General features: G+C 38.7%; 2 protein-coding genes across 2 annotated transcripts in view; one reads left to right on the top strand and one right to left on the bottom strand.

Moving 5' to 3' along the window:
* The window catches only part of ctnna1 (catenin (cadherin-associated protein), alpha 1), a 117921-nt gene that overhangs the window by 34055 nt on the left and 58401 nt on the right, over positions 1-25465 (top strand). The window lies entirely within an intron of this gene.
* Positions 20243-24891, bottom strand: lrrtm2 (leucine rich repeat transmembrane neuronal 2). Its single transcript, XM_084132291.1, has 2 exons — positions 24222-24891; positions 20243-23634 (listed from the first exon to the last, which is right to left on the bottom strand). The coding sequence occupies exons 1-2, from the start codon at positions 24223-24225 to the stop codon at positions 22010-22012; spliced, it is 1629 nt and encodes a 542-aa protein (XP_083988417.1). The 5' UTR covers positions 24226-24891; the 3' UTR covers positions 20243-22009.

The following is a 25465-nucleotide window of genomic DNA, read 5'->3' as shown; positions in this document are numbered from 1 at the left end:
ACATAGCCTAACACTTGCCACATCACTGACGCGCGTGTATTGGGTCTCCTCTAAGAAAATGTTTTAAAACAGACTAACCTACATTCCACATCAAAATTGAATTGCAAGGTGATCCATTCACAAACTGTCAAGAGTGCTTGTTTTAACAGATGCATCATTCTTATACAGATCCAAGATGAAAACGGCATCGTTGTTTATCAGTATTGTTTCCATAACACATTAACAAAACATTTAATGACACCAATAACACTAAAAACAATACAATTACAAAATAATAATAATAATAATAATAATAATATCACTCTTTAGGTCACGAACACAGCACAACTCTGCCATCTGTGAAAATCAAAAGCAGCTTCAAACACTTGTTTAACAAGAAATATTCAAGTTTTTTTCACTGTCATTAATGTACAGTAGGTCCACAAGAGAAATATTAAGCCAGTAAATTAAGATAGTTGCTATACCGTTATATCCATCGTCGTCTCTGAGAGAATGCGGCGCTAATGTAGCGACAGATGCCGAAAGCACAGTCCGTTTCTGCTTTCACTTTCAGGGAATGAGCGCGTTTACATGCACGTTCTTAAAGGACAATTCCAGTGAAAAATGAACCTAGGGGTATTTAACACATGGTTACCGAGTCGATCGTTCCCTGCGATGCGTTCCCTGCGATGCGTTTTCATGAAAATCGAATGTATAGAGTTTTATCTTTAAAAACAGTATAGCTCATAACACTAGTATATGGGGCATAGAGTAAGTAAAATTAAATCGCTAGTTAATACCACTAACAAGGCTCAAAATAGCCTCACACTAACACGGTAGCATAATGAGGGTCCTTACATACAAACCGAAGCATTGAGAACTTTGTAAGTGTACAGACAGTTTAATAAGAAGATACTTTATGAAGACAGTACATTACGCGTTTACATCCAGGATCCATCTTGGAAAACAGTCTCGACTAATCGAGCCACGAACGCCGTCGATAGGATAGCTGGTCGATAGGAGTTACGTTTGTGAAATCTAACGTAGCACGGCGTTCGTGGCTCGATTAGTCGAGACTGTTTTCCAAGATGGATCCTGGATGTAAACGCGTAATGTACTGTCTTTATAAAGTATCTTCTTATTAAACTGTCTGTACACTTACAAAGTTCTCAATGCTTCGGTTTGTATGTAAGGACCCTCATTATGTTACCGTGTTAGTGTGAGGCTATTTTGAGCCTTGTTAGTGGTATTAACTAGCGATTTAATTTTACTTACTCTATGCCCCATATACTACTGCTATGAGCTATACTGTTTTTAAAGATAAAACTCTATACATTCGATTTTCATGAAAACGCATCGCAGGGAACGATCGACTCGGTAACCATGTGTTAAATACCCCTAGGTTCATTTTTCACTGGAATTGTCCTTTAACGCGATTATGCTGAATAAACTGACAATGCATATGGTCATGCAAACGCATTAACCCATTTTCAAGTTTAAGTATAAACCAATCGACTCTGCTAGATTTTTGCCCCTTACTCTGATTTCTCCCGGCATTTAAAACACATTAACCCGCGTTCTTTGGGCTTATCGAAGTGCGCATATGTGAAGTGCATCCAGACAGAGAGATCACTGGTAGGAGGACATATATCGCAAACTTTGACAAAAGAAAACAAAACTCTTTCTTGACCCAAAAAATTATTAAAACGGGTTCTCATCTCGTGCAGAAGTACAGTCAAAATGCTGCACCTGTAACAGCGTGAGAGGATAATGTGTGTCCCTGAATTTCCCGCTGACATGTTGAAATACTCTTTGAGTTAGATACAAAAATGATTAGGATCTTTTTTTTACCTCACTATACCGGAAAATAACATGATTTAGCCTATTAATAAACACTCCACCTTTGCTAGCAAAATAAAAAAATTCTCATATATAAAACAAAGTAATAAAACAAGCAAATTAATGAGTAAATAAGCAAGTTAATAATCAAATAAGTAAGCCCCGCCCCCCTCACGATAATATCATGCATCACCGATCTCACAGGCTGACGATAGGACGATATGAAAATGGAGCATATCGCCCAACACTACTTCAGAGTTTTTATACATTTCACGCCAAAATCAGATTAAATGACAAAAATCTTTGGTATTGTTATGGTATCAAAAGCCTGTCACATTGGGTATTGCTTTTAAACCGTTATTATCCAGCCATGCAAAACAATCTCTAGTCAAATGGCTTTTAGTGTTTGTCGCTTATGAATTATTTTTTGTGTGTGTGATCATGGTGTTTGGCTCTAAATGTTAAAAGCACACCTCTAATTGTTATAAATATGACGGAAAAGAGAGAAACTTTGTAATCTGAATGGATCACTTTAGCCAAAGTCTTTTAAACCACACGCCTTATTATTCATAGTTTTAAAGAATGTGGTGTGTGTGTGTGTGTGTTTTTTTTCCCTCCCCCAAAATACTTACACTTAGTACAGTAAATCATGTTGTATCTGTGTGCGATTTTAGCACCTGGGCAGGTCTGGAGATGGTCTGACCTCTTATAAAATTTAAATACAAGTCGATAAAATGCAAGCTTGAGCGACGGAGGCGTGGTACTTAGAGGATTTATGCCCTACTCTTTGCAGTCTGTCTCATTGCCCATTACATGCTGGGAGAGGTATGTGTGTGACAGAGAGCACAAACCACTGATGATTCCATTATTTTCATTCATCGTTCTTATCCTCGTGGGTCATAGACCACTGCTGTCAGCTGCTGCAGAGCTGTGGCATCACTCTGTGACTGACAGTTTCTATTAAGGCCCCTTGAAGTCTTAGATGTGTTGTAGAGCATTTAAATGACAGCTCAGACCTGTGTTGTAGGTTATCGTAGTGCCATTTCTCCCATTTCTGCTAAATGACCTCTGCTGTGTCTTGTCATTTGCCTTTTTGTATATTTAACCGCTTTGTTTCATCATGCTTAGAAATAAACATTCTTCTTTGTCTATTCTAAAGATAGTTAAGTGTTTGTGTGCTGTGGCACAGTATATTCAGTGCTGTTTTTATAATAACTATAATGATAACTAAACTAGTGTCAACAGCAATAGACAATAAAATTCAGTTTATTATAAACGCGGTTTATGTCCCCTGCCACTTTAAATTCACAAGCTCTTTAAAGTCAGGGCAATCTGATTGGATTACAGTGTTTATCATTTATCAGCGGGAAAAACTGTTCAGAGAGTGATTCCAGTGATACAGATTATCTATCGTTATAGTTTTGTTGTGGACTTCCCTATTTTCATAGAATTAGAATGATTAACAATAACTAGAACTATAAAGTTTTAATATAGTTATTGTCCTTGGTGTTAACTGCCCTTAACACTTTCTAATAAGGTTTGTTAACTTAAAGGTCCCATGACATGCTACTTTTTGTAGGCTTTAATATAGGCCTTAGTGGTCCCTAGTACTGTATCTGAAATCTCTTTCCAAAAATTCAGCCTCGGTGCAGAATTATAGTCACTACAAGCCAGTCCCAGAATGAGCTTCCTTCAGACGGGCCGTTTCGGTGTCTGTAGCTTTAAATGCTAATGAGTAGGAGAAAGGCGGCGCAAGGTGGAGGGTGGGTGTGGCCTTGACCATCTTGCGCAACGGTACCATGCATGTTTACGTTGGATATATTGCAATGGCACAAAGACACGCAGTCGTTCAAGCATTTCAGTTTGACCCAGAATCTGATCCAGATGGAGAAGCAACGGATGAAGAAGTTGCAACTCAGCGGCTCCAGCAGGACGTTTCCGAATGGTTAGTTTAAAATATTATGTCTGGATACGGTACTTTATTCGGATGGTTTACAGTTATTATCATGTAGATAACGCTAACCTACTGTTGCCTTTTCATGAGAGATCTGTAACATCTGTAATTTATTTTATTACAATTACATCAAGCTCTGCGATCTTGAAATGCGGATATCGCACGCGCCATATAACCAACAGGAAAACGGTTATCCAAATAACAAAGAAGTGTACAACACTCGCGTTACAGTGTGTGTATTCACACACATACTTGATGCTGTCTACCTTTACATTAGCGCAAGTAACTGCATAGCTGCATAGCTAATGTTACAGCCACATTTTACGTGTAACAAGCTAGGTAACCATAAACAGTAAAGCAACACAATATCATTAGTTGACTGACTTGTCCGAGGTGTGTAGCTGAGCCAAAGAGAGTTGGTACTGATCCAGAATTTAGTTTCAGACGTTCAGCAAACCCAGCTCTGTATTGACCCTTTGGTGTTCATTTGTACATCCAGTTATTGAGCAATTATTATGCTTCGCTCGCTCAAAAGCCATGATATCTCTCGTGGACAAACTAAAATCGCGTGCGCGTTCCTACTTCCTAGCTCATTTTCTCATGGGTGGAAAATATTCTCTGGGCGGGCAAAGCAGAGAAAGGGGAGGTAACATTTCTCCTTATAACGTCATAAGGAGGAGATTCAAGATCAGCCCGGTTGAGCTTCCATTTTCTCGAAGGCAGAGAAAGATAGCAAAAGCTCGATTTACACCGATTAAAATTTCTAGAAACTTGGGGACCATATACAGGCTAGGGGAACTCATATTAATGTTAAAAAACCTCAGAAATTGAAAATTTCATGTCATGGGACCTTTAAGGTGTTAACTGACAGACTAGCTAACATGAACTTTTTTTTTAGCATTTATTAATCTTTTGTAAATGTTTATACAAATAAACTTGTTCATTGTTTGTTCATGTTAGTTCACAGTGCATTAATATTAAAAGATGCAACTTTTGAACTTAATGAAATTAGTAAATGTTTAAATTAAAGGTTAGTAAATGCTGCACGAGTATTGTTCATTATTAGTTCGTTAACTAATGAAGTTAAAGGGGTCATATGATGCTTTTTATTTTTATTTTGCTTTAGTGTGTAATGTATCTGTTTGTCCATGTATATGATCTGCAAAGTTACAAAGCTCATAGTTTCCTACAAAGGGAAATATTCTATCTAACAGAGAACACTGATCCAGACCTGCCTAAAACACCTAGATCGAAGTCCAGATATAACTTCCTCAAATGTCTGTTACAATGTGAAATGATAGCATAACACACACACACACACACACACACACACACACACACACACACACACACACACACACACACACACACACACACACACACACACACACATATTGTAAAGGACTCTATTTTGTGAAGTTAGGTGGAAGGCTAGTCCACTACGGAACTCCGGCAAGAAGTGTGACAGGAGACAGAAGATCGTTTAACTGTTTATCTCTTCAGGATGTGTCATTATACATGTCCAGCATTACACAGCCATTAGCCATAACTGAGGTGGTAAAATGTGGTTTAGTCTGAAATAAACAAATAAATATATCAGAATATATCTGAATACAGTAAACATAAAGATTCACCTCAGTATACATCATCTATGCATGTTTATATTGTCCACAGCACGGCAAATGGCGCTAAACATGTGCACGTGAATTACACTGGCATCTCTCGCCTCCAAACACATTAATCACAATATGAACATAAAAACAATCGGATATACAGCTGCGACATGAAAGTGTTAATATATCACAATATAACAGCTAAATATAAGGATAAATGAACTTGCATTCATGCACGCACATTTACCACTCGTAGAAGATGGCGGCAGAAACGAAACAGAGTTAACTGAAACCGCTTTGGCGGAATGCACGTCAGCGCGCTGTACGTACACAACAGTGTAATACACATTAAAGGGCTACCCATACCATATATGTATAAGGAAATTAGTACACATATATACATACACAAACACGCATATTACACACACGCACGCACGCGCACACACACAAAGGCATAACCTATTCTATTACACCTAATAAACAAAATAATGAACTTTAAAAATAACATCATATGACCCCTTTAACTAACGATAACAAATCAAACCTTTTTATAAAATGTTCTTTTTTTGCAGTGCTGAAGCAAAAATGTCAGATAGCAAAAAAATTGTGCTGGATTAGTGCTCAGGTATTTTCTGCTCTATTGAAAAAAAAAACTTTCTAATGCAGTTTTGATGAGCTGCAGTCCATACTGTGAACTCTTGACAACCCCTTTTTATTTCCCCTCCTCTCATAATGAAATGTCCACTGACATTTTGTTCCTACTCAAGTCTTAAAGCCTGGCAGAGCTGGTATCATAACATGCAATAAAGGGGCGCTTTACTCGCTATCCTCTTTCTCACTGTCTTTTTTTTTTTTTTTTTACTTTGGCACAGAGAACACTTGAGTGAGTTCTACAGACTTCTGAAACTAGGAGTGATAGCTTGGAATGATGGTTATTTTCAGCTGCTGTCAGTGATTGGAAAAATGTCCCCATCTTGGTCTTGTACACAATAAATGATTATGCTCACTCAGTTGAATCATGATGTCCCTAATTTACTCCGACTTCTGTTCAATTGAAGGATACATCCTTTAGTTGTAGAATTCTGTACTACAGTAGGGAGACCAGACCCATGCCTGGCAGAGACGTGTAAATCGGCAGTGGCTTTGTACTGTAAATTATAGAGCGGATAGTTCCTGTCCTAGGTGCTGATTGATCAATACAACATTGCAGTTGTCCTAAAATACACAATATGGTAAGAGCTATTAAGTAGAACACCTATTTAGTTCGCTACTAGGGAAGTTGAGATTTGTTTTTCAAAAATGTTTAGTTGGTGGGTTGCCTAAACAATTAGCGGACTAATCTGTCTTAACTGAAAGTGTGTATTACACAAATTTTTGTGCTCACTAGAAAATATCTAGACTGTGCAAAAGAACAGACTTATAAATTATTATATTATATTATATTAATTATTTGAAAATGATCTTAAATGGAATTTTTGATCAAATAAATTAATGAATCTGAGTTATAATATCATCACCACAATGAGAAATCACATGAAATCCAAACAACAGTCGAATGAGGAAAGACAGCTGTCCATCACTGCATTCATGACTGCAGGTAAGCGCTGTATCCCGAGTGAGCAGAGATGATTATTATCTGATAGCAAAATTATTTTGAGACACATGCTTCCTTTAAGTTTTGTTGAGGGAGACCGGTTTAACAACAGAAAACGCAAAGTGCTGTTAGAAACTTCGCTTAGCACACCGTTATATGTGTCTGCAACGTCAGCGCAACGCGTTTTCTCACGCGAGCATGTGGATATTAGGCCTATTGTTTTTATCAACATAAACGTGAAACAATATAAACACGATAATCATACGCTGACTCGAGTCTACATGTACGATAACTGGCGCAGTCTGCTTTATTCGTTTTTTTTTTTTTTTTTTCTCTTCTCATTCGCGCTCTTTGTGTAGCGCAAACAGACAGTCTTTTGATAAAAGGTCTTTAATGTCATGAGGCTTTGTGTTGTTTGTTATTATGAGAAGTTTAAATCTATTTCTGGGCTGCCACAAACCTAATGTATGGGAAACACTGTTTATTGTGAATCAGGAGGATGAAATTAGCTTTATATTCATTTGGAGGTTAATTCAACTCTGTTGTTACAGGTTTCTGTTCAGGGTGAATGGCTTTCTGGCCATTTCTTCTCCATGCTGTGAATTTGGCAATTTAATGGGACATAACAAATGTTCTTGTGTGGATAATTGACTCCACCCTAATATCTTTCTCTCTGTGTCCTCCTCAAATGTTTTTAATCCAGTTTTCCTTAAGTATATGAACTGATTTTTTTTTTTTGTCTGGCAAATTCTGTTGTACATTCACACTGGCCATAATTTGCCTTTTGCTCAGTAAGCATGTCACTGTCTGAGTTGCCTTTCTTGTAGGGATGTCCCGATACCACTTTTTGCAGAACGAGTCCGATACCGATACTTTCATTTTTGGTACTCGCCGATACCGATACCATAACCGATCCCTGAATTTTCACTCCATTTGTAATTTTTAAATGTATTGGTAGATAAACCAAAAAAATATAAATCATATTAGTTGGCTTAATTTGTTCATCAAATATATATTTCTTTCAGTTATTTTCATGCTTAATTAAGCCTGCTAAAATGCATTTTATGAGCTGTTACTGTCACTGTTCATTCTATTGCTCTATCATATTTTATCTTTCATTTAATAGCCACAGCACATATTTAGAGCAGCTTCAGCAGGGCTCAGTGCTGAGGATCGGGTCAGCGGTTCAAATGTTTGTCAAAACAAGTGAAATATCAATTATTTAATCCAATTTTGATACTACAACAAAAACTACCAGCCTAATTAATGTGAATTTAAAACAAGTAAGCAGTCAGTAACAAAATAAGAACTAACAATCAAATTACAAATAGGACAAATAAATACAATAGAACAAAGAAAGGCTACAAATGAAAAGTGTTTTTAGAGTTTTTTCAGGTAGATCTAACAGGTACAGAAATTTGAATAAAGCAATCAAATGTGAAAAAAAGCATATTCATTACTGTATAAATTATATATAGATAGATATTTTTTGTAAAGTTGAAAAGGGTAGCCTATTTAGTCAAGAGCAGTGAGTATTTCTTTGTCCTTTGTTTGATTAACATTAAAACACAGAAGTAGGTTTATCAAACTGCTGCCCCTTTAAGACCGAACGCACGGACCGCATTTGAACATGGCTATGTTCATTTGAGATATAACCGACTTTGTTTACTATAGGATACTCGCCAAGACGGGCGTTATTACATCATTTTGTGTGAATTCGTCCGTACAAGCGCAAGACGTGAAAGACAATTTAATTCAGTATTCGTGCGCTGAGACGCTGGTTTGCGGGGCGCGCGCTTTGGATGTTTGCGTTCATGGAACTTCTTGACCTGCACACGTCCTGTAATAATGTAGGGAACCACTCGTTATACATAAATCAGGTAACGGTTCATGTTTTACTTTACTTGCATATACGATTTAGTTTTCATCCAAATAACGTGCTGAGTGAACGATCAGCAATCAAGAGCATTCAACAGAAGTTGTATGCACGTGGTATCGGCGAATTTTTATGAGTACGAGTATATGAGGACAGTATCGGTATCGGGCCATCCCTACTTTCTTGTCATGGTGATGTGCATCTTTTCTAGCTCTCGTGTTGTTGGCTGCTTGCAGGGTAGAGAGAGTGTAATTCAAACAATGGGTTGAAGAAACCAAGATATTGAAATTCATGAAGGATGTTCCCTTTTGTTTTATTTCGTATAAAGATTAAATGACTCTCCTGCTTAAGGGTGATTGCGTGTTAACACGACTGTGACCTTGAGCTGCTTATTTTCTCTGAAGATTGAAGTGTTTTTTCTTTTACTCCCAAGTGCATTGTGTGCTGGACTTTTAAATTATAGTCCATGATGCAAGCCCAGCAATGCTTTGGGAAAGAGAATGATATATATATATATATATATATATATATATATATATATATATATATATATATATATATATATATATATATATATATATATATATATATATATATATTTTTTTTTTATTACTTTAAATGCAAGCTGAGCGTGTTTAATGCATTGTCTCTTTCTGGGGAAATGGGATGGATCATTGAGTGCTCCTCAAGCACAAAGACGTAGTTGCTATTTGAAATGGTTTTCTGTTCCTCTAGGGACTGCATTTGCGGTTCACGGTTTAAAGCCACATTTTTAGACCTACGTTTAGACTTAATCTAGGAGAGGTGGTCCTGGGAATTTGCATTACACACTTCCTGAATTGTCTTGTAATTGCATTTAATAAATATCCAGAGGAGCCAAATAAATTGTTTTCTAGCAGATAAATGAGGTTAGGCCAAGATTAATTGCCTCTGAACCACCCAAAACAAATATTTCAATTAGTTTGACCCAAACACAAATGGTGCTACATGCTTTCAAAACCCACCAGGCCCCATGCACCAGGGTGATTTATCTTTAGTGTAAATGCTTGACTTTTTCATTTTTAATGACTTCTTCTGAAGTACTTTCCCACCTAATATGTGTTGTATCTTTTTTTATAAATGTCCATAATGATTTGTGAGTTTTTTTTTTTTAAAGTTTGAACATTGAAGCAGCTAAGAGAAAAGATATATCAAATGTTTGTTTTTGTATTGTTCATTTTACCAGATATTGCCGTGTAAGCTAAGCTGTTTATGAAATGCACGCAGAAAGCAAGCCTTTGAATGATTCGAAAAGCGGAATCAATGGCTTGCTCAAGCTTCAAAGGCAAGCGTGGCTGTTTCGGTTTAGTTTTGATCTAGTGAGCATTTGTTAGAATTAGATAACTTTTTTTTTTTTTGCTGGAAAACAATGTTAAAGAAGTGTCCTAGATCCTTCCCTTCACATCCACCGCAAAATGGAAATATTTTATATTTTTCCGATGGTAGAGTACTAGTTATTAAATATCACTGTCATGGATAATGGCATTTGCCCACATTCACTTTGGTGATGTAGCATTTCTGACTCTAATTTGAGTTACCCTCAGAAGAGGCTTAGGACTTTGCCATTGTTATTGTCAAGGGCATCATCGGCCTCATAGGTAATATAGAAAAACACATTTCCCCCTGATATATTGTCAAGATCCAAGGAGAAATGGTTCTTTAATGGTCCCACTGGTTTGATTCTTGTCACACTGGCTCTTTTACAGTCTTCTGTAAAATTGCATTGTTTCTTAGAGAGCAGTTATGTCCATTTAGATCATGGGTTATATAGATACATGCTCAAGCTCTTGTTGTTCTTTCCATTCGGATAAAAAAATTTGTAAGCTGCTTGTTTTATGAGACATTTAAAGCCGTTGACATTGTAGGATTGTTTTGCAAATGGCATATTAAAAAGTTAATAGCCTGTGCTGGTCTATGTGCGTCTTGAACACGTTGCAGACGTGTTGTGATGTGTGGCTCGCTTTCAAGGGTGACCATTTTATATTGGCTTCAGCCCAAGGTAGGTATTATTACCAGAGGTTTACAGTATCATTTGAAGCGTTTTTTTTCTTTTTCTGAAATAAGCTTTGAAATTAGCACAAAGCTGTATCTGTGCAGCTGAATAATGTTGTTTGGTTAGTGCATAATAAATTCTATTTTGTCAACAAATTAGCAGTTTCTTTAGTTGTATAAAATGATCATAGAAAATAGTTTCTTAGTGATTAATTATTAGAGAGACCTCTGTCTAGCTGGGTAATTCCTTTAATCTATGGAGAGATGTTAGGCTTTTGCGTGTAGTTTTTTTTTTTTTTTTGGCCAGAATGGCCTCTAAGGAGCAGTCATAGCATGAATATTAATGAATTAAAAATTGAAAGGGTAGAAGGGTGAACATTTTAATAAATTAGATTTCACCTTGCACAGCAGAACTTTCTCTCTGTAAGATTTAATAATGATTGAAACATTAAGTCATGCACATGTCTTCTCTCATCGTCGTCCTGCATACACTAAAAACTCTTGCAAGGGTGCCACAGTGTCACAGATATGCTCTGGTAGTTCGACATATGGGCTTGTATTCAAAGTAGCCAAGGATCATTCCCCAGGTAATTAGGGCGCATGGACTGTTGCATAAATGTGTGTTTAACATTCTTAATAAACCAAAAGATCTCGTCACTCTTTCCTGGTGACTCAACTTTTTTATTTTTATTGATCATCTGAGCAGACTGTGTGAATGACAAGAAAAGATCCCCACCGTGAACAAGAGCATTGGTATTCAAACCCTCGAGGTTCAATAACCCACCTTAGAATCGGCCTCATGGCAGGCGTCAGCCTTAAGTTGACAGTATGAAGACAGATAGCATGCCATGTTTATTAACTGCTCTGTACGATTTGCCAACAGCGACGGGATGCCAAAACTGATTGCTCTGTGAAGACAGATGAACGTTGCAAAGCTTGACATGCCCCATTCTCTGCCCCTCAATCTTGAGCCGAGGCTTGGTAACTAGATGTTGTCCAGTTTTGCAGACTACTTTCTGTTTATAGTATCCTGAGGAATGACTACAATGCACCTCCTCTGGTGCCCGCTGCAGGTGTCTTCATAAGACCTTTGAGGTTTCAGCAGTCGCACTCTAGATGTTGTTCTTTGCCTGCGACAGGTAGGCGTATGAAATGAAAAGGTCACCCTCGTATGCATAATGTACTGAGCTGTTTCTAGTGACATGTCACTTTTGGAAAGTCATGTTTCTAAATAAACTGTAGTGCTATCAGTTTGTTCAATTGAATCTAAGGAGAAATTAACAAGGCTCATTTATGCTTTCAAAAATATCTTAAACTTAGTCTTTCATTTCACATCCATAAATTTAGGTCACTTTTACTGTAAAATGGCATGTAGTTTTAGTCAATGAAATAACATTTTAAATTACAAGTGTGCAAAATTATTCAAGCATCTTATGTATTAATTTAATCTTGCCATTTTGACTTGATTATTTGATTGTCATATTCTAGATTTTACTTTAATTTATCGCCATGTTTTTTTTTGCTTTTTTTTTTATTACATCTGCAATTTTGTTGACAAAATTAACCCTGATTAGCTATCCAAATGGACCTTTTTATACATGTGATTTTTGGTTTATCACTTAAAGATTTTGATGTGGTTATGATGTTACACTTAGACCTGGTTACACAGACAGGGATTAGATTAAGTCTGGATTAGGCCTTGGTTCAATTAGGACATTTAAGTAGCTTTTAGAAATATGCCTTAGAAAAAACATTACTCTCAACCGTCTTTAGTGCGAGTAAATGACTTGCATTTGAGACTAAATCTTCAGCCGGGGCGACTATATGTCTATCATTAGCCATTGGCTAATAAATTCTTATACACACACTGGTGAGTAAAATCTAAGTTTAGTATAGATGTATTTTCACTCGCTGAACACTGACTGAGCGCTTGAGAGTTTCGCTCTCTGCCAAGCGATCTGTACTATTTCAATTCAACTCAATAGATGTGCAACGTACCTGTATTTGACGTACCGTAAACTCTAGAAAGGCGCACAACGTGCCACCACTTTGCTGAGAGCACTACGCACTACATGTAAACTATATTCTTTGTTGTATTTTATACTATATATATCTCTATCTATCTGTCTGGCGAGTAAACAAAAATTTTTTTTACTAGCCAATGGCGATACTATTGCCAAGGTGTGCGTAGAGGGTTGTTACTAGTGTGCATCTTAAAACAAAACAATGGTACTGACATATTTTAAGATATGCCAGTGCAAGTTGCTTTCAGTTAAAGCAGCTCAAACATGCATTTTAGTCTGGGACTAGACTGAAGCCTTGTCTGTGAAACTGGGGGTTAGAATTGTTTCTTAAAATCTTATACAGTAAACTATATATGATGACTAAGAAACTAGTTTGGCCGGACTCAAGACAGGGTTTTGGCACTTCCCTCCACTTGTATATTTTCTTGTTATGGGTACCTGACCGAGTTTAATTGATTTTGTCTGGTCTCCATGGATTCCAGGGAGGAGAAACTTTAAAATGTGGAAAGCAGTAAATGTTGTGGAGGAATTTGCTGATGAGAATCCAGATTGATCCGTCCTACCTGGTAAGCGTTTTTGAGATTAATTGGAAGCTCATAATAAATGCTTCAAACATACACCGCTCTTAAGTCCTTGAACCCTGTGGGTTGTTGCGTTTCCCAGTAGTTTCTCTCCTGCATGCCTATCTTATTGCTTCTGGCCTGGTTGAAAAGGCTTGTTTTGATCGAATAGACATGGAGTGGTACTGGGAGAAATGGGCTATAGTCACAGTATCTGGTTGGTATTTCCTCCAAGATCTTGATGTAATTTGCCCTTCGATATATCTGATTGCTTTTCAAGAGCACCTCTCCAGGAGGTTCAAGGCATTTCTTGGATTTCCTTAAATTGTGCACATTGTCTCTTGACTGTATTCAGCGAGTCAATGACAAGTGCGATGCAGATGTTTCACCTGTGGCACTAAGACATAATAGGCAAACGTGATGAAATCCAGAGAGGCTTAATTATAGCACGCTTGCATCACATTTGATTATGAAGACTGTGTGGGTGTCTGTGGCAAGCTTTCTCTGTGCCGCATCACAGTGCTGTTTTCAGCTCGACTGACTATTTCTGATTGTGTGGTGTTTTAGGGAAGAAAATGCTTTTCTCTACAGTTGTGTAACTGCTTTTGTTACCAAGCTCTGTAGTATGAAGGTCACCTCTATTGGCAAGTCAAAGAACAGTTATGTCAGTGTTATTGGGGGCCTTTTCTTAACCTGCTGCTGTGAATTAGCTCTGACTCATTGCATTAGCTCTGCATGCACCTTGATATCTGGTATTGTTTCCCTCTGATGCTTAGATGTCAGACATTCTCATGAATAGGGCTGCATAAAGTTACTTCTGGTCAGAACAAGGATAATGAATGTCTTTGTTCGTCACACCCTAGATGGTAATGAACACGAATTCAGTTTGGCAGAACACTGTTTCCTTGGCAACCATGTGAGATATAAATGGAGCGTTTTGTCATTTAAATCCTGCGTGTCCACATCTAGTGATGGTCATCATTATTAACAATGTAGAAAGCATATGTAATGGTTGATTCTTTCTTTTCTTTCTGGTACTTTTATAGCAGGTACATTCAAATGTGGATCAAACTGGTAAAACTTGTCTTTTCTGCATCTGTTGCCATGCATTGCATCATATTATAAACTACGGCTGTACATTTTCAAAAGTGTACACATTCCTAGATCTGTTAGCTTTCCTTTAGTATTTTTTTTTCCTTTTTAGTTGCTTTTTTAACCAAGGTATCAACTAATATATCACACAACACCGTTACATTATGTATAGATGTCCAGTGTAGAGCTGGGTATCGAAACAAATTCACAAGATATCGATTTGATTTGAGATTTTGATTTGTTATTTCAATGATTACATTTTCACTGGCCCCACCACAATAAAAACTAATAAATTGATGAAATAGTTATTGTTTTTGACCCATGTATCCTTGTATCGTAATAAGGTTATGACACCAACATTTTAGATACCAGTGAAATTTAACAGTTCTCAATTCCAATTTCGAAACCACAGCTTCAGGTAGGGCAAACAGTAGTTTGCAGTTATAGAAACTGAATAAAGTAATCAAATGTAAAAACACTGCATATATGCATATACACGGCACTTCACTTTATACATTAAATAAAGACTGTTCCTTATTAAAGTTACAAAAGTTATTCAGTGAAGAGCAGTGAGCAAGAATTTTAGGCTGCTGTCACTTTAAGACTAATGCACGGATCCAATGTGCTGATATACATGCGTTATCTTTCTCTACTATTTACCATAACTGACTACGTTTATTTACGTTTATAATTGCCAAGGCAGACATTTTGAGAGAAATTTGTGAATTTGTCCATTCAAGCGCAAGGAGACTTGAAAGAGAAAAGCTGTCTGAGATGAGCAGCTTCCTGTGTGCGCTTAGGATGAAACATCTCACGCAGCGTGCGCAAGTTCTCTTGACTTAAGGCCATTGCACACTGTCTACGAAACTTTCGTCCGTAATAAAAAAATTCGGATCAGGTTCGATTTTCTGCGTTTTTCGCATCCACAGCCAGTATTTTGAGAGGTTTTTTGACAATTCAGAGCCATACAAGCGAACAACAAAATCCAGAATGGCGTCTGACAAGTTAATTCAATCAATTAAAAATTAAAATCAATTCGATCAAGTGTTTACATGTTCTCTCGATCGGATTAGAAAAGGAATAAACCTCCCCTCAGATCGAAATTTCGGATCGATTAAGTTGTGATTTGAGCAGCCAATTTGATTACTAATCATGTATTATTTGGGTATAAAATATAACCTGTATACAGCTGTTCTGTCTGCCCAGCGCTTCCGCCGGCCGGCCGTGTGTGTGTGTGTCCATACCTTAGACATAACAGGATCGATTGGTTCATGGAAATTGGTGGTCTTCTTTTTAATATGTGGCTCCAGTATCGCTATCAAAGCATCAAACTATTCTGAGGTAAATTTTGAATCGCTCGGGATAATTTCGCAACTCCTTGATAAGGAGGTGAAACTCTCCTTCCTCTCGGCGCAATCTCAGGATTGGATGGACCCAATATTTCCTCTTTCTTTTTCTCTTTTTTAGAAGAAAGAGGGCAACAAAATCATCCTCACTGCTTGACGAATCCATTTTGTATTTTTTGCGTTTTTTCCGCAAAGGTTTAATAAATGCACATCGGACTCAGTGTGCAAGGTTTCTGTGCGTGACGAATTTTAAGGCTGACGAACACGAATTTCTGACTCAGTGTGCAATGGCCTTTACTCTTGACTTGTGTGGCAAGGCTTGAAAACGCATGCAAATAATACATTTATGTAACCATGCAGCACCTGCCCGATTGGGACAGTGACAGTTCCTTCAACTGTCTGAATTGTCTTTCACGCCGAAAGACGCACCTGTATCCGCCATATTAAGCACTGAATGAATGACGGGCTGCGTCAGAGATTGCATACTCTCTTGAGTAGCTACTTATTTTGTAAGTAATTACTTCACGACCACTAAAAAAGGATGATCTATATAGTATGAATGTGCGTAGTGTGAATGTAATCCGGACGTACTACATTCACCATGTTGTCATCATGTGACCTACCGGCGTCAGTTGTGTCGCTTCACTGCTATTCACAAATCCTCTCCCGTGGCCTCATAGGATAATTAAGTGTCCATCATATATGCACACTTCAGAATCTCGCTAGAAGTAGTGGGTCATCCGGGTACATTTTGATTTCTCTTTTATGAATACTGTGAACATTACTTTTGTCACATACTGTTTTTCACCCACTATATAGTATCGAAGTATTTGGTTTCGGATGCAGCCATGGTCCCCATTGTAACATCGCTCTCTAGGTAAATAAGAAAAAAGTCTGCTTAAGTATTTATCTTTTTACCTTTGCAGAATAGAGGTTGTGCATTTGACTTTTTTCATGCACAGCTAGTAATTAGCACTACAACATTTGGTATCATCTTATCATCCAAGGGCAAAAGTGCTTCAGCTGAATCTAACGAAAAAATGCTTTTATTTTTCGCTAGCTGGTTCATTGAGCCGCAATGTGCCTCTCTCTATCATTTCCTTTTTGTTGACTACTTTGATCAGGGAGTGGATGAGGGATGACTACCCTTGGTGGCTAATGGAGCTTCGGCCCTTTGCTTTAATATAGTTCATTTTGAGAGACTTGTTTTGAAGAGAGGTGTCCATTCATCCTCTGTGGTCCCTGAGAGCTCAGAGCTCTAAGGAAATGATGCAGAGAGAGAAAATAAGACCCTTTTTTGTAGACTTAAAAACAGAGGGAGCAAATTAACGGTTGGAGCGACTTTCGTGATACAATAAGAAATCCTCTAAAAGTATTAGCCTGTTTTCATCTGGTCTCGGAGTTGCCTTTTCATTTGTGTGCGTTCAGTGACTTCACGCAGGGTTTAAACGAGCCTTCGTAATTGGGTACACGCCGTACAGTTCGAGCACAAAGTTGAGACGCACAATATTCTCTCACTTTCTTATGTTTATCTTAGTGTACTTAAATCCAGAGTTAATTCACTTCTGTTTTCATTTCCTCAGACGGGGACAGACCTCTGCCATGCAGGGCTGCAACCAAATTAAAAATGACCTTTGGAGTTAATGGCTTTTCGCAGTGAGTGAAAAGCCTTAGAAAGCCGCTGCATCTGAAGCCTCTGTAAGAAGGCTTCAGAAACTGCTGTCCTCTATAAATCATTCAGCTTCAGCCATTCTGCCTCCCCCCCCACTCCCCAACAACTTGTCTTTTTTATCTGAGAAAAAAATGCATATAGGCACAACATCTGTGAACCAGTGGTCAACAGCTGCCCGGAGGGAGTCGACCAATTGCTTTTCTCGTTTACCTTACTCCTGCAGTAAAATCATCATTAAAAACAATTCTATCGTCTGGGTTATTCGATCTCGATTTACAAATGATTTAAAATCTATAAACTGTCAGGCAGAAATCATGGATGACACACGCAATATCATTGTTGTTGAAGTGGCTGGGTAGCTGAATGTATTATTTATAGAAAAAGCATTTAAAATGGCTATATTTTAAAAGCTGATATTCACAGTGCCTGATGTATTAGACTCCCAAGGTTAAGCATACCGTAACAGTCGGGGTATTATTTATGCTTTTGGTCCCCTATATTCTGCACTGTAAATTGGATTTCTTCCAGCTTGCCCTGCAGTACTTGTGCATTGCACAGTATATAACACAGGCGTGTAGCTACTGTGGCATATGCTTGCTGCCACCCTCACTCTTTAGAAACCTCCACAGAGGCTGCAGCTGCAGTTTTATTGAGGAAATCACTGGTTTCACTCATGGCTTTATAATGTACCTGCAGGTACATTTGTATTTATTTTATATTTTATATATTGCAAAAAAAAAAAATTAAAAGTCATCTTTTTTTTTTGTTTGTTGCATTTTCTGTATGGCCACGATTCTTCCTCTTCTTGGCCAAAGCTCAGATTTTACAGATTTTGTTTGGGATGAAAATCAGTAATGTTGGTTCAGAGTGACTAATTTTCATTTTCTTTTCATTTTATATTTGGAACAGTATTTCTAGAGCGTCTGAGACCTCAGTAATTTCCCACCGGTAGTGTCATGCATCAGCACCATTTTACGTACTCTGCTTACTGAAGAATCTCAGAGGAATAGAGAAGAAAAAACCTGTCCAGACAGAAATATTTGACAATTCACATGAGATAAGTAATGGTCCCATAATTCTCCTGCAAAACTTTTGAGCTGCTTTTCTGCCAACGTCCTCCTACCTACCACTATTTAGATCATATTTAAATCAATAATTAGTGGGCTAGATAATCATTTTCAGCCAATGTCAATCATCTCATGTTTATAATAGCATTGTTAAGCTGATTAAAACATTATTCTTCCCTGGGCTAGAGTGGAATCTCCGTTGTGGTGTTGCATTTGATACCAGTCATTCAGGCAGGTTGTTATCTCAGTATAGAAGGGCAGGTGAGTGCAGGGTTATGATAATGTTAATGATATCAGAAGCCATTTACTTCAGAAGGGCACCTTGCCTGAAGCTTAGACCGAATACCCTGAGTGCATCGTTCTTAAAAGGCTTTCAGCCATCTCTGTATTCAGCACGTTTGATACATGATAACGTTTCAACAATCCTTTGTGTAGAAGATATTTTAACCAACAGTATATACAGGCAAGTATGACCTTATGTACCTAAAGAGCATATTAGACCAAAACATTTATAAATTGTAACATTTTTATTTAAAAATATACGTCTTAAGGAAAAAAAGATCTTTTCAGTTGGCCACATCTTTACCCACTATACAGATATGAAATAGTACATATTACAATACAAAAGGAAAAAGCGGGGTTTTGAGAAGAGGAGGGTGAAAAGCATTAATTTTTGCACAAAGAAGTTTCTGGATTGTGATTTGAAGGGACTATTTTGGCCAGAGCGAGCAGCAGGACTTCAGCGTATGGAAAGATCCCCCTCAAAAAAAAGTTTACAGGAGTGCAAATGGATTCATGTTCAGTGGTTTTTGTGATTGCTTATAAGCTGATAGTTTAAACAGTTTGTCAGAATTTCATTAGAAAGTCGTTCTTCCCCGTCACACATGTCTAAACTATCAGATCAGGATATGAGGGTTTTTGTCTTTTTTTTTTATATATATTTTTTTTAATGGTGCTAATGTGCATGGCAGGTAATCTGTTTTCTTTAAACATGCAAGGATTTTTGAGGAACGCACAAAGCAAAGCTTGGCTAAATCCCAAAACAAAGTAACACCATTGGTGGATGTTCTTGGCTTAGTAAATGTTAGCTGATTTTAATCGTTTAGTCAAACAGCATTTGAAAAAAAACATTTTGGAATGCAGGAACCCAGCTACACCTCTGGATGCACAGAAAAGATCAGCTACACAGACCTGCATTCCCTTTCTATTTGTTTTTACCAACATAAAGTTGTCTTTTACAGGGTTGGAGTTAGAGAAGATAAGTTTTGCAGTCATTTCTCATTCATGGTATTTTACAGCACCCTCTAGAGGACAACTTTAACCAATCTCTTCGGCATACTTAATTTCATTTTTTTCTACTACCATTAGGTAGGTGACCAGAAAAGCTTTGATATAGATGCCAATTTTCAGATTTTGAGCTTTACACCAAAACCTTCTGCCAGGATATGACTAAAGCAGTTTTCTCTTAAGCTAAATAGCTTGATGACTAATATTTTTTTTCTGTATTGAGGCAATAATTGCAGCTTGACTAGTGTGGCATTCAGTGCTTTCCAGATCTTGCCCAGGGTGTTGTCATTCACTGTTTTGTCATGCAGTTCTTTTTTTTTTTCTCTAATGGTTTATGTACCCTGATTCAGCCTCACTCGGTGGCTTCTAAGATGCTCATTGACTTCAATTAGATGCTAACTGGTGTTTGTGCTTCCTTTACCCCCCCTGTGCATCCCTGCCCCCAACTCTTGATTTCAACACAAAGAGCTAAGTTACTGCAGCAGCAGCTTCTTTAGTTTGATGCTAATGTCTGTCCTCTCAGTGCTGCATACAAATGTTTCCTGACCCAGCCTCCTGCTGTCTTCTGCATGCTCTCCTGAGAGCTGCGCTACGCTTTACTTCAGCTTTTCTCTCTGTTTCGGTTTATTTTGTGTCCTTGGTATGAACCTCTGGTATTTCTTGCGCAGACAAAAAAAAAAAAGGCTTTTTTGTATTCATGGACTAAAAGGAACAAGGCTATGAAGTAATAACTCTCTTATTTCCATGAAGGCAGCAGATCTCATGCACTGATTTTGTACTGGCCGAGGAGGCTGAAACATTCAGGGCAGAGGATTTGGGTGACAGAACATTAGATTTGTTTTCCCAGGGCTTAATTGACTCAATGTTGAAGCTGTTAGGTATGATTATGGTCTTTGCTGCATTTGAACAGTGCGACACAAAGCATGCACATTTATTTTTAGGAGACAATTGTCAGTGTCCTCTGCATTCCTTCTTTTCCCTACCCTTTTCACTAGGAAGTTATTCTCGCTGGTGTTTGCTTCATCTAGCTTTCTTTGATGGTCTCTACCATTAATTAATGATGCAGTGATCTAAGCAGCATTGTTCTGTCACAGTGAGGATGTCAGTGTTTTAAGCAATCTTATGTAAGAATATATGCACAATGAAAATCGAGCAATCGCCTCTGTTTAACATTTAGTAAATCCCTGCTGAAGTTGTAATAGAGGGAGCTTATTTGGACATTTTGTTAGAGCCATATTGGACATTAACCTTTTCGCACAAAGTGCAAGGCGTTAAGATTTAAAGGAACTGGAAAGAGTTTATTGAATTTAACCAAATACAGAAACAAGAAGGCTGTTAAGTGTTCTCATTAGTTTGAATTTAAGACTCGAAAGTGAAAGGATCATTTCTGCCACATGAGAAAGCCAAGTAACGTGAGTGGGTTGAATTCCCTGTTCAAATCTAAATTTCATTATGTGGCTCAATTTATAACAGTATTTGTTCTCAATTTAGAAACGGTGTTAAAAATGATGCTTTGTATCCATCTGATTTGTGTATGTTTTGTTTCCTCTCCCCAAAAGTGAATATGTGAGTGAGATCTATAGTGTTGCTAATGTGCACAAAATCTTTTTTTTTATCTTTTTAAATTTGCACTGCTCAGCATATGTAGCTATTTTCCCATGTAATAAAATTTCACCATTTATCAGAAGATATGTCATTTTATAAACTGTTTTCTGGAGCACAGGGTTCCAGGCAGTTTGGCTATAGATTTCTCATCTCCTCTGTGCTGCAAAATACATAGTACACAAACTGGTGATGTAGTGACGCATCCAACCTTCCTCTGTTGAGATTGATTGCCCCAGCTAGATATGAACCTTTGCATTTGTATTACAAAAATAAACTTGTGGATTTCTCTATATTTCTTATTTTCAAATTCATCCCAGGCATCTCAAGCTTTCATAGATTTCCAAAGCTAACAATTTCAAAGAAACTTTCTTCATACAAACTGAAAAGGGAACAAAAAATGTCCAAAAGCAAACCCTGTATCTTTTGAAATGGACGAATGGTTAAACCCATAAACTGCAAGAATAAATAGTTTATACTTCACACTCTTTGTAAGGCAGTTGCTGACATTTGCACTGCCCATAGCCATTGATGATCACAAGTGCACCCTCCTCGTGACCGGGATCGTACTCGTTATAGGGCACCTGTGTAGCCAGGTCCGCCATTGGCTGCCTCTGCTGGGTCCTCATCTGTCGCCGGTTCTGAATGGCCGAGCAATGGCGGATCCGCCTCAGAGTGGGAGGACAGCATTTTCGCGATATGTACACTACAAAAATAATGAGAAAGAATGAAAACAACAGAGCCATGGTGCCAATGATGACCCTCTGGGTCAGCACCGTGTTGTCCAAAGCAGAGTAGTCCTCTGTAACATCTGCCCCCTCCACCGTCATTGTAGTAGCAAGGGCAGTGCGTGGGGGTTGGGTGGTGGTGGTAGTAGTAGTGACAATCGTAAAGCTCCCAAAATCCTCTGCGTAGAAGTCTTGCGTAGGGGTCTGCATATTTCCAAACAGGGAGCTTGTGATCTCTGGGAGCATGGCATCCGTACTGGTACTGGTCAGTATGACCGGGGCCGAGAAATTTTGGCAAAGTTGGAATCCGTAAACGGCATCCAGTATTTCCTCACCCTGTGAGTACTCGGGACTGTAGCAGAGGATAGAATGTTCCCATCGCCCCTTAAAGGTGCTCAGCCAAGTGGCCAAATTGCAGATCCGTTTGGTACATTCCCAAAGGTTGCTTGACAACCCAATCACAGTTAGGGACTTCCACATATCCATGGTTTGGGTATCGAGGCTGGTCAGTTTGTTGTTATCCAGCAGCAAGATCTTGAGGCTGGGCAAAGTCTCGAACACGTCGGGGGTGAGTACACGTATCTCGTTCCCAGTGAGATCCAGTTTCTCCAGAGTTGTCCATTTCCATTCCATGGTGCATGTTAAATTGTTGATCTTGTTCCATTGTAGATAAAGGAACTGGAGGGCGACCAGACGAGGGAAGTGTGCCAAGTTAATCTTTGTCAAGTGATTGTGTTCCAAATGGAGCTCCCGGAGCTTAATTAACCCGGCAAAGCCGTTCCGGGCCAGGCTACGGAGCCGGTTGTTGCTCAGGCCAAGGTATTCCAGGCTCCGGCAGTCCCAGAAGGCCCGCACGGGTGTCGTGCGCAGGGAGTTTGACCGCAGGTGAAGGATCTGAAGTTTCCTTAGCCCGTGAAAAAGCTCAGGCTCCAGAGCCATCATCTGGTTGAAGGAGAGATCCAAGATCTGCAGGTTGATGAGGTGGATGAAGGTTGTGTTTGGCAGCTTGGTGATGCGGTTTGAGCTCAGGTTAAGGTCCTTGAGCTTGTACAGCCCCTGGAAGGCATCTTCATGCACTGTGGTTATTTGGTTGTGGTCCAGATGAAGCCAAGTAAGCTGGGTGAAGCCAAAGAACTGGTCTGAGCTGAGCTCGCTGATGCTGTTGTGTCTAAGCGAAAGTCCAAGGGCCCCTTTATCCACACCGTCTGGGGGCGCCAGGAGCCCCTGTGTGTCGCAGTAAAACTGCAGGTCTTCACATCGGCATTTCTGGGGGCAGGTTGTGCATGACACAGGAGGGAGGCACAGTAGCATGCTGATCACACAAAGTGCCGCTGGTGCTTGTCCCACCAATGGCCACCTTGAATGGAAACCTGGGTGGGTTTAAAGATAAGAAAATAAACTGGGGGAGGGAAGTCTAATCTCTGCAGTACACAAACATTTTTCTTTCACGATCTCTCTGTATTTGTCAACAGCCAAAGCAATCTGCTTGTTGATCCAAGAATTTTAAATGAACATTTAAAATGAATGTTCAATGAATTGCACTAATAGTTATGCTTAAGTCATTTTAATGCAGAAATGATCCATCCATGTGTTTGGATTGCAGTATTGCAATATTACAATTTATTTGCGAGTCCTTTAGTTTTTGTGTTTTTTTTTTCGTTTTTTTTTTTCAGGATGTTTTATCTCCCCCCACCCCAACTGAATATGCCTTAATTTTCCATTTTAATTATTATTATTTTATTTTTTTTTGCAGTAATTTAAGTGGCTTGTAAGTCGTTTTTTTCCCCTCTGCTGGAAAGGACCACTTATTAAATATTATAAGCGTATGGGAAAGAAAAGGAAAGCAGAATTTTAAGTATATAGATGTTTCTAGAGACCCTGACAGCCACTGTCCCCCCTCCTATTCACTACATTGCCTATTCAGGTCCAGACTCTGTGAATAAAAGGGCTAACTTACCCATTCTTTTGTGTACATCGGAGGCTGCATTCAACTGTCTTTTTCCGCAGACTTTTGGAGCAGCCAGATGGAAGAGAAATCCAAAGGGAAAAAAACCTTTTGGGTAAATACAAGAGGAATCAAGCTCTTCAGAAATAAAGAAGTGCTTAGCCCCCCCAGTTGAACCAAATTCAGGAATTCCATGTCCTGGGATGCGGTTTTCTCTTTTTTGGGTCTCTCCTTTTTTTCAGTCCTGCTATTCAATTCCCAGATTAAGAAAAGATGAGCATTATTTGCCTTCCAAGAATCCTTAAATTTAAAGTTGATGATTTGCATCCAAAGCAGCACCGCTGAGCAGATCCCTCCGTCCCTTAGCTGCCTCTTTCCTTTTCCACCGCAATGATGTCAGCTCAATTGGTTAATTGAAGATCACGCATTCCTCTTTCAGTACTCAATGTCCTTTATCCCTAACTTGTTGATGGCAGGCAGAGGCTGCACTAGCGACGGCGGTTCCGTGTGGCTCTGCTGCTGTGGAGTTCTCGGCACCGAGGAAGAGAGATGCAGTGAGGGGAAAAGCAGAGGAGAGGAGCTGAGATGTTATTCTGTGCTTTTGTTGCAGCCACTCACTGCTACAGAGTGGTGGCAGGCTGGCGTCGATCATCAGTGCAGTTTCTCTCTCTCCCTCTCCCTCTCTCTCTCTCATGCGCGCTTTGGTTCGCTCCCTGGCTCGCTCACTTTCCGCCTTGCACACTTGCACAGTGCTTTGGCGTTTGATTCTCCCCCTCCCTTACTTTTTTTCCTCTGGTTCGTCACAGTCAGAATATGATAACTGCAACGTGTTGCGGCAGTTCACAGCCGAAATGAACAATTACATTAAATCTCTTCGTCTCTTTCCTGTCTGCTCAGGTTGTATATTTTGTATGCGTTTATATACATGTATATGTGTGTGTTAGTGCTTGGTTTTTGTTGGGTGTTTCACCACTTTTGTAGCTGTAAATTAAAACAAGAGATTTCAAATTATTTAGTTTGTTTTTGGTTTTTACTTCAATTAGGTGTTGATGAATGCATTTACAATATAATTAAGTTGGCTCAGGAAGCTGATATTTAATTTGATATATGATGACTTGCAATCAGATTGGCCCTTCCCTTCTCTCTCACGTTCGTTTGTTCAGGTTTTCTACACTAGCGTCACTAGCAAACCGACGTCACAGAGACCTTTTATACTCCTGTCGATCTGCAGTGGTGGGGACAGAATCTGAATGTTG

The sequence above is a fragment of the Abramis brama genome (genome assembly GCF_963993115.1).
Source record: "Abramis brama genome assembly, chromosome: 13".
Taxonomy (NCBI): domain Eukaryota; kingdom Metazoa; phylum Chordata; class Actinopteri; order Cypriniformes; family Leuciscidae; genus Abramis; species Abramis brama.
The sequence above is the reverse complement of the archived record's forward strand: the minus strand, read 5'-3'. Positions and strand labels throughout refer to the sequence as shown.